This window comes from Ochotona curzoniae, unplaced genomic scaffold (assembly GCF_017591425.1).
Source record: "Ochotona curzoniae isolate NIBS_2020 unplaced genomic scaffold, NIBS_Ocur_1.0 contig_66, whole genome shotgun sequence".
NCBI lineage: Eukaryota > Metazoa > Chordata > Mammalia > Lagomorpha > Ochotonidae > Ochotona > Ochotona curzoniae.
The window spans coordinates 27,239,610-27,252,771 of NW_024466512.1; the positions used below are offsets into that span (position 1 = coordinate 27,239,610).

At 39.6% G+C, this 13,162-nt stretch overlaps 1 protein-coding gene across 4 annotated transcripts in view; it reads right to left on the reverse strand.

The window, feature by feature from the left end:
* Nucleotides 1-13,162, reverse strand: part of TBC1D12 (TBC1 domain family member 12) — a 66,673-nt gene that overhangs the window by 22,731 nt on the left and 30,780 nt on the right. For all 4 annotated transcript variants that reach the window (XM_040992434.1, XM_040992433.1, XM_040992432.1 and 1 more), the window contains exon 3: nt 721-836. In XM_040992434.1, the coding sequence (XP_040848368.1) occupies nt 721-836 (116 nt within the window). The remainder of the gene's footprint in view (nt 1-720; nt 837-13,162) is intronic.

Sequence of the window (13,162 nt, forward strand, 5' to 3'; positions counted from 1 at the left end):
GAAGAGAATAAATTAAAACGTCCTGCTGAGAATCTAAAAGTAGGATTTTGGGGGTCAGTGTTGTGGTGCATCAGCTTAAGCTGCCGCTTGTGACACCCCTGTATTGGAGTGCCAACTACCCTGCTCTCAATCAGCTTCCTGAGGATGTGTGTGAGCAGGCAGCAGCAGATGAGTCAAGTGCCTGGTCCCTTAGCACCCTGTAGGACACCAGGATGGAGTTGTTGGCTCCACAGATCACCCTAGGCCATCATCACCCAAGGGAAGAGCTCACTGTGTGTATGTGTGTGTGTCCCTCCCCTTCTGTCACTCTTCCTTTCAAATGAATATCTTTTTCAATGAATTATTAATAATACTAAATCAACTAGTGGTTGATCAACTAAATCATTCTGTGGTATGAGAGGCAAGAACAAATACATTTTAGGTACATATTAAACGTCAAGAGAGGAAAAATAGCTGTTCAATCATGTTAAGGAGCACAGTGTTGAAACAAAGGCAGACATAAAATCTTACGACTGCTTTTATTACCTTGTAGAGACACTTAGAAAATACACCTAGGATTTGGACAGCAACAACATACCCCATTTAAGATATGCACTTGGAATTTTAAAAATTTAATAAATCTCTTTCTGCATCTAATATCCCAATATGTGAAACACTGAATACAATCTGATTTAAGTTCAAAATATAAACAGCATTCATGTTGATCAGTAAAATACTTACGACGGTCGATCCTCAAGAATCAAGGCAGTGGTAGAAAGTGGCTCAAATTCAAAATTTTTACGTCTTGCAGACTGGGGTGGTGCTTTACAGGTCCTTCCTGTCCGTGCTTCATATTCCTAGAGTAAACAAAAACAGATTTCATGTACAGTCTCCCAAGTTTCAGTTTGTATCATCTGATCTGTACAAGAAAGGATAGTATGCTATAGTAAGAAATACATACAAAATTTATTCTTTAATTTGGTAAAAAAAAAAAAAAAGAAAAAGAAAAACAAAAGAAAAGCAAGCATAAAAAGTCTTTTTTTCTGATGCAATCATAAACTATGAATTATATTATATACAAAGGAAAGTGTTACAGGAGAAGGAAAGATGGAAGTGAGCTCAACAGATTAATTAGAAAAGGCTTTAGGCAGATGTTCTTTACTGCCTTCTATGGTATCAGCTATCCAGATGCAGCTTTGAATAATCCACAAGCAACAACACAACAACAAAAACTTGCTTTCTAAACTTTCAGCCAATCAGTGATAGAAATGTTGACACAAGGGGCAGGCACTGTAACACAACAGGTTAAGGGGCACCAGGTCGTTCAAGTCCCAGTTGTTCTACCTCCAGTTCAGCTCTCCATGTCCCTGGGAAACACAGCATCAGATGGTTCGAGTCCCTGAGATCCTGCCACTCATGTGAGAGACCCAGAAAAAGCTCCTGGCTTCTGCTTTGGCGTGGTCCAGAACTAGTTGTTAAAGCTATTCAGGAAGTGAACCAGTGGATGGATCATTCTCTGTCTCTCTCTAACTCTGCCTTTCAAATAAATGACTAAATCTTTAATAAATAAATACATGAAGGAAACACTGATATAAGAAAGAGAATTTCATTCGCCTACATTTAAAGATTTATCAAGAGTAATGTTGAATCTCTAGTCTACTACTAGCTTTGAATTTTTTTCCTCCCACACACTTAGTTTTGAATTTTAATCTATCGTGAATCTATCTTAATTACTCTAAATTCTTTTAAAAATATTTATTTTTATTGTAATGCAGATCTTCCATCACCTAGTTCATGCCCCAAATAGCCATAACGACATCAGCATGAGCTCAGTTGATCTGAATCCAGTAGCTTTTTCCAGGTCTCCCATGCAGGTGCAGGGTCCGAAGGCTTTGGGCAGTCCTCTGCTGCTTTCCCAGGCCACAAGCAGTGAGCTGTATGGGAAGTGGTACAGCTGGAATGTGAACTGGCACCTATTGCTTGCAAGGGGAGCATTGACCAATTGAGCCATCACACCAGGCTATTTAAACTTAAAAACTTTACCAACACGTCTTATCCAAAACTTTGGCCAAAGACTCTAACAAATACTAACTTTTACAAACTGTTTCTGAATCTGGTAAGCCTATTAAAAGAAATGATAGTTAAGCCTTTCAGCCTTCAATACCAGCATCCCAGAAAGGCTCTGATTTAAATCCTGGTTGTTTCACTTCCAATCCAGTTCACTGCTGGTGAACCCGAGAAATGAGGATAAGATAGTTCAAAATCTTGGCCCTTGCATCCACATGAAGACCCAGATAGAGGCTCCAGGCTTTAGCCTGGCTCTGCCATGTTTACTGTGACTATTCTGGGAGTGAACCAACATAGAAGATTCTCTCTCTCATTCCCTCTCTCCTCCTGCCCCACCACCCCAACTCTGCCTTTCAAATAAACAAATACATCTTTAAAAACAGTAATGAGGGAAGTTCATTTAACACAGCATGTTCTTGGTAGACATACTTAGCTTTTTCTGTTGGACTTTTTTAAATAAATGTTTAAAACCTCATATAATTTGTTTCTAAAATAACTTATTTCTGCCAAAGGGATTACACTATTGTGATAAATGGGAAAAGTGACAGGAGGGAAAACAGAAGAAAGGAAAGCAGAGGGGCAGAGGAAGGAATGAATCCCTAGACCTAAAAAACTGTATCATGAAAAATCATAAATAAAAAAAGAAAAGATTGAGTTCAACAAAAACAATTTGGTAAGAGGCTTATGAGGATAAACATGGCTAACAATATTGGAATCACTGATTCATCAAAAGTCACAGACTGCTTCCAGTGTGATACAATGTGAAGTACATACCACTATTCCTGAAACATTTTGCCAAAATATCATCAAATTTAAATGCTGTTAAGTCTGTAGCATTATTTGTAAAATTATTTATTTGTTCCTTTATTTATTCGGAAGGTAGAGTGACAAAGAGAGGGAGACTGACTCCCCATATGATTCTAACAATCAGGACTCGGCCAGAGCCAGGACCTTAGAACTCCAGCCCAGCCTCCTGCATGGGTGCAGGAGCCCAAGCACTTGGACTATCACTTGCTGCATTTGCACATGCATCAGTGAACGGCTAGATCAGAGGCAAAGCACTCAGAACTGAAATCAGGCAGAGCAAACTGTGGCTTAGCATGACATACCACAATGTTGGCTCAGGCCTTTAGAATTATATTCTTTAACACACAAAAGAGGTGATAACCAAGGTTACATATGTTTAAACATGTACAGGAAAATACTGAGGAATCTATGTTCTCCTATGGAGGGCTGAACTAGAATGAAGGGCATTTCTTTTACCATATTTGAGATTGCTTATCTTTTCTTACAACAAAAAATGAAGTTCCTCTTAAGTGAGATCATTTACAGCCACAGTGGATAATTAACAAGGGTTTTATTAAAGGTAGGATCAAAACCGGAACAAAAATGCTAGGTGTTACTTAAGTAAGTATAAAGTATTAAAAAAAAAAAAAAGACAGAGGGAGAAAGTAAAGTCACAGATTAAGAAAACACAATTATGTCAATCAGGAAAAATTACACAGAGGGCAAAAGGCCATTCATTGGCCAAGGTACTTGAACTGCATCATTAACAAAATGAAGAATCACTGAAAGATTTGAAAATGTGTCAATGGCTATGTGTTTCATAAAAAAATTAAGCACATATTTACTATAACAAAGAACTCAAAATGAAGCAGATAGCATATTATGTATATATATATTTGGGAAATAAGCTTTACAAAATATTTTCAAATATTTTTCACATGAAAGAAGCTATAGTCTACCATTTCCAAATACAAATATTTATTACAGAAAAAATCTGAAAAATATATTCTCAATCCATCTTTTTCTGGAAATAGATTCCTATTCCCTGAATGACTCAAATATTTGCTAAATAAACTAAAAATAACTCTAGCATGTCTATAATGGTAATTTATGTTACAGATAATATAATATTAAATAGCAGTACTAGTAAAAGTGATTATAAGGTGATATCCTATTTATTAGCTAGGTTGCTTTTGACTATCCATAACAAAAAAACCAAACTCAAATGCATTTAGGCAAATTTATCAGATCTGAGGACTGAATACTCCATACAACTAGCTACCTTTGACACAGTTTTGAACAAAATGAGGTCATAACAACCAGACTCTAGCTCTATTGCTCTGCCCTCCAACATATGACTTTAGTATGTAACTAGAAATTTAGATAGCTCTTTATTTATTTTTCATCTACATTCCTAAAAGTTATACACACACACAAAAGGTTATAAACAAAATAAGATTTCTTCAGAGTGATGGGGTAGTCTTCCGCTTGGTGAACTGGGTAACTCACTCCAACCTTCTGGCTGAAAACAATCTCTGTAATTACTGACAAAGGGTCAAAAAACAAGGTGATGGCACAGATAAAAACCACTACCATGCCTGGTTAATGCAGAATGGGGGAGCCCAAGGCAAGATCGGCTGACAGTTTGGAAAGCCAAGAGGCAGCTAAAATTAGGGAGAGAATAGTAGAAAACCAAGTGTTTGGGGGCCAACACTGTGATTCCAGCATCCCACCCGCTCCCTTTCCGACCTAGCTCCCTGCTAATGACTCTAGGAAAGCAGGGGAAGATGATCTAAGAGCTGCGGACCCCTGTACCCACACTGGGGAACCAGATGGAGCTCCCAGTTCCTGACTTTAACATGGTCCAACACAGTAGTTACAGCTACTTCAGGAGTGAACCAGAGATGAAAGATACTGTTCTTTCTCTCTCCCAGTTACTCTCCCTTTAAAACAACAAAAACAAAACAAACAAACAAAAAAACTCCAGAAATTGACACAGCAGTCCTTGAATCTTTTGTTGAAAACCAAACTATGCAAATGTAAAACATAAGTAACTACAATGAACTTCTGAAGAAAGAATCCTTCCTGGGGAGCTATAAGCACATCAGGGCTGACCTCCTCACACTCACACCAAAACTATGACCAAAAGTCATCACTACATAATATACATGAGTCATCTGAGAGGGACCCCAAACTGCCTCTTGTTGAATATCAAATATTATGAATTACAGATTGTTGAATACTAAATAAAGTTTAATTTTCTTCTTTTTATCAGTTAAGATTCTTGTCCATTAAGTTCAAATCTATTGTAATTTATTTATAAAAAGTTTATTGGGGTCCAGTGTGGTAGCCTCTTGGCTAAAGTCCTCGCCTTGCTCACACCGGGATCCCATATGGGCATCAGTTCTAATCCTAGCAACCCCGCTTCCCATCCAGCTCCTGCTTGTGGCTTGGGAGAGCAGGAACCCATATGGGTGCCGGTTCGTGTCCCAGCTGCTCCACTTCTCTTCCAGCTCCCTGCTTGTGGCGTCGGAAAGCAGTAGAAGATGGCCCAAAGCCTTGAGGCATTGCACCCACGTGGGAGACCTGAAGAAAGCTCCTGGCTCCTGGCTTTGAATCAGCTCAGCTCCAAGCATTGCAGCCACTTAGGGAACAAACCAGTGGACAGATCTTTCTCTCTGTATTTCCTCTCTGTAAAACCACCTTTCCAGTGAAGATAAATAGATCTTTAAAAAAAACTTATCATTTACATGAGAATCAAAAAATAAAACAGCTGTAAGTAACAAAACTCTGTGAAGAAAACTATAAAACTCTAAAGAGAGATAGCAAAAAGAACTACATAATGGAGAGATAATTCAAGTTCATATGTAAGAAGATTCGTGTTACCAAGATTACATTCTATAAAATCTAATATATGGATTGAACATAATATCAATCATGGGGGCTGGCACCAGAACACTGCTGCCTCTACCAGCACTGCCAACGGCTCCTATGGGTACCAGTTCAAGTTCTGGCTGTTCCACTTCTAATCCTGCTCTCTGCTAACAATGCCTGGGAAAGCAGCAGAAGATGGCTGAGTCCTTGGGCCCTTGAACCCACATGCGAAACCTCAAATAGCTCCAGTCTCCTGGCTTCAGACCGGCCCAGCTCTGGGCATTACAGCCATTTAAGAAACGAACCAGCGGGGCCCAGCGCGGTGGCGCAAGTGGTTAAGTCCTCACCTTGCACGCCCGGGATCCCATATGGGCACCGGTTCTAATCCCGGCAACCCTGCTTCCCTTCCAGCTCCCTGCCTGTGGCCCGGGAAAGCAGTCGAGGACGGCCCAAAGCTTTGGGACCCTGCACCCACGTGGGAGACCCGGAAGAGGCTCCTGGCTTCGGATCGGCATAGTATCGGCCCGTTGCGCTCACTTGGGGAGTGAATCATCGGACGGAAGATCTTCCTCTCTGTATCTCCTCTCTGTATATCCGCCTTTCCAATAAAAAATAATAAAAATAAATCTTTAAAAAAAAAAAAAAGAAACAAACCAGCAATGGAAGATCTGTCTCTCCTTCTCTCTGTGAACATGCCTTTCAAATAAAAATAAATAAATAAATAAATCTTTTTTTAAAATACCAATCAACCTACTCAGTAAGTTATTCTGATACTGACAAAATGATTCTAAATTGTAGGTAGAAGTCAAAAGATCTTGTACAGTCAACTCAATCCTGAAAGAAAAGTCAGGCCACTCACTAAAAACAACTCACCATAAAGCTACATGTCAAGACTGCATGGTAGGGCCTGGCAGCGTGGCCTAGCAACTAAAGTCCTTGCCTTGCATGCCTGGAATCCATATGGGTGCCAGTTCTAATCCCAGCAGCTCCACTTCCCATCCAGCTCCCTGCTTGTGGCCTGAGAAGGCAGTCCAGGAAGGCCCAAAGCTTTGGGACCCTGCACCCATTTTGGATATCCGGAAGAAGTTCCTGGATCCTGGTTTTGGATCAGCATAGCATTGGCCATTGCGCTCACTTGGGGAGTAAATCATCGGACAGAAGATCTTCCTCTCTGTCTCTCCTCCTCTCTGTATATCTGACTTTCCAATAAAAAATTTAAAAAAAAAAAAACTGTATGGTACTGGTGAAAGAAAAGGCAACCAGGGGCTGGCACTGTAGCGTAATGGGTAAAGGCAACATGTGCAACACCAGTATTCCATCTGGGCAATGGGTCCATGTCCTCAGTGCTGCATTTTCAATTCAGCTCCCTGGTGATGGGTAGGAAAAGCAGCAAAGATGACCCAAGTACTTGGGCCCCTGCCACCTACATGAAAGAACAGGAAAAAACTCCTGGCTCCTGTCTTTCGCCTGGGCCACCCTCAGCTATTGCATCCATTTCCAGAATAATCCAGCAGATGAAAGATCTCTGTCTCTCCCTCACTCTGAGTAATTCAAATAAATAATCTTTTTTTTTTCACTTGATCTTAGCCAAAAGTCAAGAAGCAATAAGTAATCTTTTTTTTAAAAAAAAAAAAAGGGGAAACAAATCAGTAAAACTGAATAGAGATTACACAAATAAATCCACATAAATATGATTAGCTAATCTTTGACAAAGAAGTAAAGGCAAAGAACCAATACAGTAAAGACTTTTTAACAAATGGGGCTAGAACACCTGGACATTATGCTTATACTCATCAGAAAAACACACACACAAAACAGACCACAGACCTAAATAAAAAATACAAAACTATGAAACTCCTAGAGACAAGACAGGAGAAAACCTAGATGGCCTTGAGCATGATGATAACTTACACAATTTAACAATTTGAAAAACTCAGGGGACCATTGTTGAGGCATAGTAAGTAAAACCACCCCCTGCAACTTGGCATCCCATATCAGCATCAGTTCATATCATTTTAGCCTTCAAACTATTTTCTATATATGATGCTTTTTCTCAAGAAGTGTATGTCTCAGATATGGTATCTAGGGGCTGGTACTGTGGTATGGAGAATTAAGTCACCATCTTGCAGCAACAATATCCTATATGAGCACCAGTTCAAGTCCCAGCTGCTGTACTTCTGGTACAATTCCCTGCTAATATGCCTGGAAAAGCAGAAGATGTCCGAAGTGCTTGGGTCATGGCACTCACGTAGGAGAAACTGAAGAAGCCCCTGGCGCCTAGCCTCCCCCTGGCCAAGCCCTGGCAGTTGTAACTATTTGGGAATGACCATCAGATGCAAGGTATCTCTCTCCCTCTCTATATATAATTTTTTCAAATAAATAAATGAAGATAAAAATTTTAAATATGATACCTGACACCCAAGTAAGGGCAGCCAAGCACAAAAAAGGGTAAGATACAAACTAGTAAGAAAAAAAAAAAAAAAACAGCAGAAATAATATTCAATAGAAGCAGATTTATAAGAGACATTGAAACTTCCAGACACATGAAACTATATTCCTTATATTTAAGAAGTGGTAAACTAGAAATTTTAGGGCCTGGAACAGTCACCTAATGGCTAAAGCCCTTGCCTTTTACACGCTAGGATCCCATATGGGCACCGGTTCTAATCCCGGCAGCCCCATTTCCCATCCACTTCCCTGCCTGCTTGTGACCTGGGAAAGCAGTCAAGGACAAACCAAAGCCTTGGGACCCTGTACCCAAGAGGGACCCAGAAGAAGCCCCTGGCTTTGGATTGGCTCAGCTCCAGCCACTGGGGCCACTTGGGGAGTGAACCAGCGAACAGAAGATCTTCCTCTCTGTCTCTCCTCCTCTCTGCCTACCTGACTTTCCAATAAAAATAAATAAATAAATCCTCAAAATAAAAAAGAAAAATAATAATCAAAAAACACAAAACTGATATTCACAACTCAGCACAGAGGAATTCTAGTAATCAGCTCATCTTGGGAACCAGAATCAAGGATTAGTAAAACAAACCATTTTTTAAAATTTTAATTTGCTTTTTATTTTATTTTAAATGTAGAAGACAGACACAAAAGTATTTTCTTTCTGCTAGTTCACTTCTAAATGTCCACAAGAGCCAGGGCTAGGTCAAAGTCAAGAGCCCAAAAGGCAACCTAGGTCTCCCATGTGGGTCGCAGGGACCCAAGTACTTGAGCCATCATTTGCTGCCTGCCAAGTGCATACCAAGTGCACACTAGCAGGGGCTTAGACAGAAGCTAGGACTCAGGACCGACACTATGACACAGGGTGCAGGCGTCCCAAGCAACATCTTAACCACTGCACCAAAAACTCAAGCCTTGTCTACAAAACACTGTCTGCTAATACAACTTTCATAATGCCTCCAGAACTCTTCTTCTAATGTATGATAGTAACAATAAAAGTATCATGGATAAAACCTAATTCTGCCCTATATCCTTAATACTCTAGCCAACATACAAAAGAGAGTTTCCTCATTTCAGCTTGCTTTAGAGCAGATTTCCTCATTTTTTTGCTTCTTCTGCTCCTACCACTACACTTCACCACATAACTCACGTGCCATCTCTGAAGAGGATAAATTATCTTTTAACTGTACTCTTATCTTTAGATCACAACCATATTACAGTACTTATTACACAACATCAATATCATACATGAGGCTCTCCTCTCCTGTCGCCTATCATTCTACTATAATGGAATAACTCAAATGCTGACTTACATGTAGTTATATACCAAGAACCTGATCCATGTCTACTGCATTATATACAATCACTATTTCTTGATTATACATTAATTGAAATGAAAACCGGACAAGCTAAAACAAAAATCTAAGATGAATTCAAGAACTGTCCCTTCAAAAGTGCTACCAGGACTAGCTTAGACCAAAGTCAAGAGCCTGGAACTCAATACTGGTCTCCCATGTGGATGACAGGAGCTCAACCACAGGAGTCATCGCCACTGTCTGCCCAACATCCAAATTAGTGGGAAACTAGAATGAGAACTGGAAGCTCAGCCCAGGTACATCCCAACGTAGAATGCTAACATACTAACCAGCATCTTAATGTTTGGGTCAAGGTTTTGAATAGGAAGAGTCTTTCAACAGCTTCTGAAAGAAGTAAAATTCAGGGCCCGGCACAGTAGCCTAGCAGCTAAAATCCTCACCTTGAACACACCAGGATCCCATATGGGCACCAGTTAGTATCCCACCTGCTCCACTTCCCATCCAGCTCCCTGTCTGTAGCCTGGGAAAGCAATAGAAGACAGCCAAGGCCTTGGGACACTGCACCTGTATGGGAGACCTGGAAGAAGCTCCTGGCTCCTGGCTTTGAATCAGCTCAGCTCTGGTCGTTGTGGTCACTTGGGGAGTGAACCAGTGAACAGGAGAGCTTTCTCTCTGTCTCTCCTCTTTGTATATCTGGCTTTTCAATAAAAATAAATAAATATTTAAACAAACAAAGAAAAAAGAAGTAAAATTCAGGAACTGGAAAAAAGAAAGGATAGTAGAACAGGTGGTCTCTTCCAAGCTGGAAAAGCAAAACCGACTGACGGGCACAAGGGCACTTCAACAAGTTCCCAGAAAATCACAATTACTACAACAATCACATTTATTTTGGTGAAAAAAAATACCACTTTCAAATCTATGCATAGTTTATTCTCATAATTCACATTTTCCATGTCTTATGAAAAAAACTGCACCAAAAGTTTTTAGACCAAAATAAATTCATTCTTCCAATTCTGTTTCCCCATGAACTTTGACACATCCACGAACTGACTTTATAGGTAGCAGACAGTGGAGACATTCCTCTTAAAGGCGTTACCATTAACCACATTAATAACCTTTCCATTGCTCTATGCTGCAATCAGCTCATAGAAAACCTGAACAGTGTTTCAGAAACAAAATTCCTGCTGCTGATAGCTCCCGCGCCTCAAGCCCAGGACCGCTCAAGATAAAAAGACTGCTTTCCTTACACAGCTGGAGCCGCGGGGCCACGGGGTGAGGAGATCGCCTCTGAGGTGGAGAAGTCTACCTGATTATGATCCCTCAGGATCTGGGAGGTAGGACAGACAAAACTCATCACTATTTCAAGCTAAATATGGAGTAAAGTTTTTCATTACTCACTGGGGCACAGGAGTATCTTACTAAACTACTTTTTATTTGTTGAATGTGATCTGAAGCCAACATAACATAAAATGTCTGCCATGAAGAATGAATAAAACTTCTATTGTAATTTTCAAACTCAAACTACATTCTTGTAATTTAATCTTAACCATTTTCCAAGTTTGTTTTGACAACAAAAAAATATTTCCCTCAAAAATTCTAGCCTGTTTGAGGACTTAACTATTTTTATTCTACATGCTTTCATTAACTAATTTAAATGTCTCTCTTGAGGCTCATATTTCTCCCTCTTCCCAGAAGCACAGCCTAGAACTGTCACGGAATTCCTCTAAATCTTCAGGCCACCCAAAAAATTTTTCATGAAAGCCACTTACTCACACGCAAAAAAAAATTAATAATTTACCAGCTAAAATTAAAGAACATGCATGCAGCAGGAAAGATGCTACCTCTTCATAGTGACACCATATTAAAATAAGCAAAAGTGAAAACAAAACATTCAGGGGTGTAACATTTCAAAGAACTTTCAAAAACAAACTCTGACCATAGTCCAGGCCCTACACAACTCAACAGTGAAGGAAGTAATTTACTTCTGGAGTGCTTAATCAAACTTACCAACATTGTCTACATTTAAGCATGATTAAAACCAATTAATAATTCATGTTCATACACAAGAAAATTCGGTGCTATCAACACATCAATTCAACAAAATCTAATATGGATTCAACATAATTCCAATCAAGGGAGCTGGTGCTGTGGCACCATGGGCTAATCCTCTGCCTGTGGTGTTGGCATCCTATGAGTGTCAGTTCAAGCCCACCTACTCCACTTACAATCCAGCTCCCTGCTAACATGCCTGGGAAAGCAGTGGAGGATGGCTCCAATCCTTGAGTCCTTGTACCACACGGGAGACTAAGAAGAAGCTCCTGTTTTTGTCTTCCTATTCCTGGCTTCGGACTGACTCAGCTCCAGCCATTGTGGCCATCTGGGGAGTGAACCAGTTGAAGGAAGACCTCTCTCTGCCTGTCCTTCTCTCCATAACTGTCTATCACAAGTAACATAAATCTTTAAAAAGTAAAAGTTACAAACTACATTAAAAAGGAAAACACAACTAGTGTATTTTCACATTTTCTAATAGAATACATATCAGCAACATTACTAACAAGAAAACTGAGTTCTAACTCTTTCAGAGAATTATATAATTGACTGCTACTCACAAAGCAAATATGTTAGTCCTTTCTACCTTGATTTTGGTCCGTTAGTAGCAAGTTTCAAAAACAAAAGAATAACTGAAGAAAGTAACCCATTCTACTTTTAGACAACTTTAAATACTCAAATTAAACCATTACTAGGGACCAATGTTGTAGCACAGCACATAAAGCCACAGCCTGCAACACTGCCACCCCTTATTAATGCCAGTTCAAGACCTGGATGCTCTACTTCAGATCCAACTGCCTACTAACGCAACTGGGAAAGTAATGGAAGAATGCCCAAGTGCTGGGCCTGTCCCCCCGTGGGAGACCCAGAAGAGCCTCCTGGCTTCAACAGGCCCCAGCACCAGCTGTTGTGGCCATCCGTAGAGTGAATCAGCATATGAAGATTTCTGTCTGCCTGTCTGTCTCTCTCATTCTAACTCTGCCTTCCAAGTAATAAATCTTTGAAAAAACAAAAAAGAAATCAGTATCTTAAAACAACTGATCTAATTTCTCAACTAAAACACTCAAAAAAATGACATGAGTGTTGATGAAAAACTTTATTATCTGAGTCCTACAACTAATTTTCACATTATAGATATCAATATAGGAACAGTGCCTAGCTAAAGAGCACTGTCTAGTTAGCCTTTTGCCTAAGATAACGTGCAGACTGTCATTTTTACATAAACAGAGTATAGCCAATCCAGTCTGTTGCTCATGTGAAATCATTCTCACCGGCAGCTTGAAAGACAAACTACTCAGCCACATTTCCACTTCACCTATTTATAAAACAACAAAAGCCCTGGCCAACTGAACTATAATAAAACTGAAGCATTATTTAAAATTAATAGATGCAATTTTTAATATGGCTCACCAATGGGTTCAAAAGGTCACAAGCAGGAATTTCACACCTGCAAGAGAACACATGTGATAATCCTCAAAAAATAATACTGTGAATATTCCTGTGATCTGGGAATTGATCAAATTAAATGCCAACTTTAGCCTGATCATGTTATTATGCTAGAATGTTTTTATGTATTATTATGTATGTTATTATGTATTATTTTGTTTTTATGTATTATTAACATAAAAAGCAGTTAAGTTGATCAGACA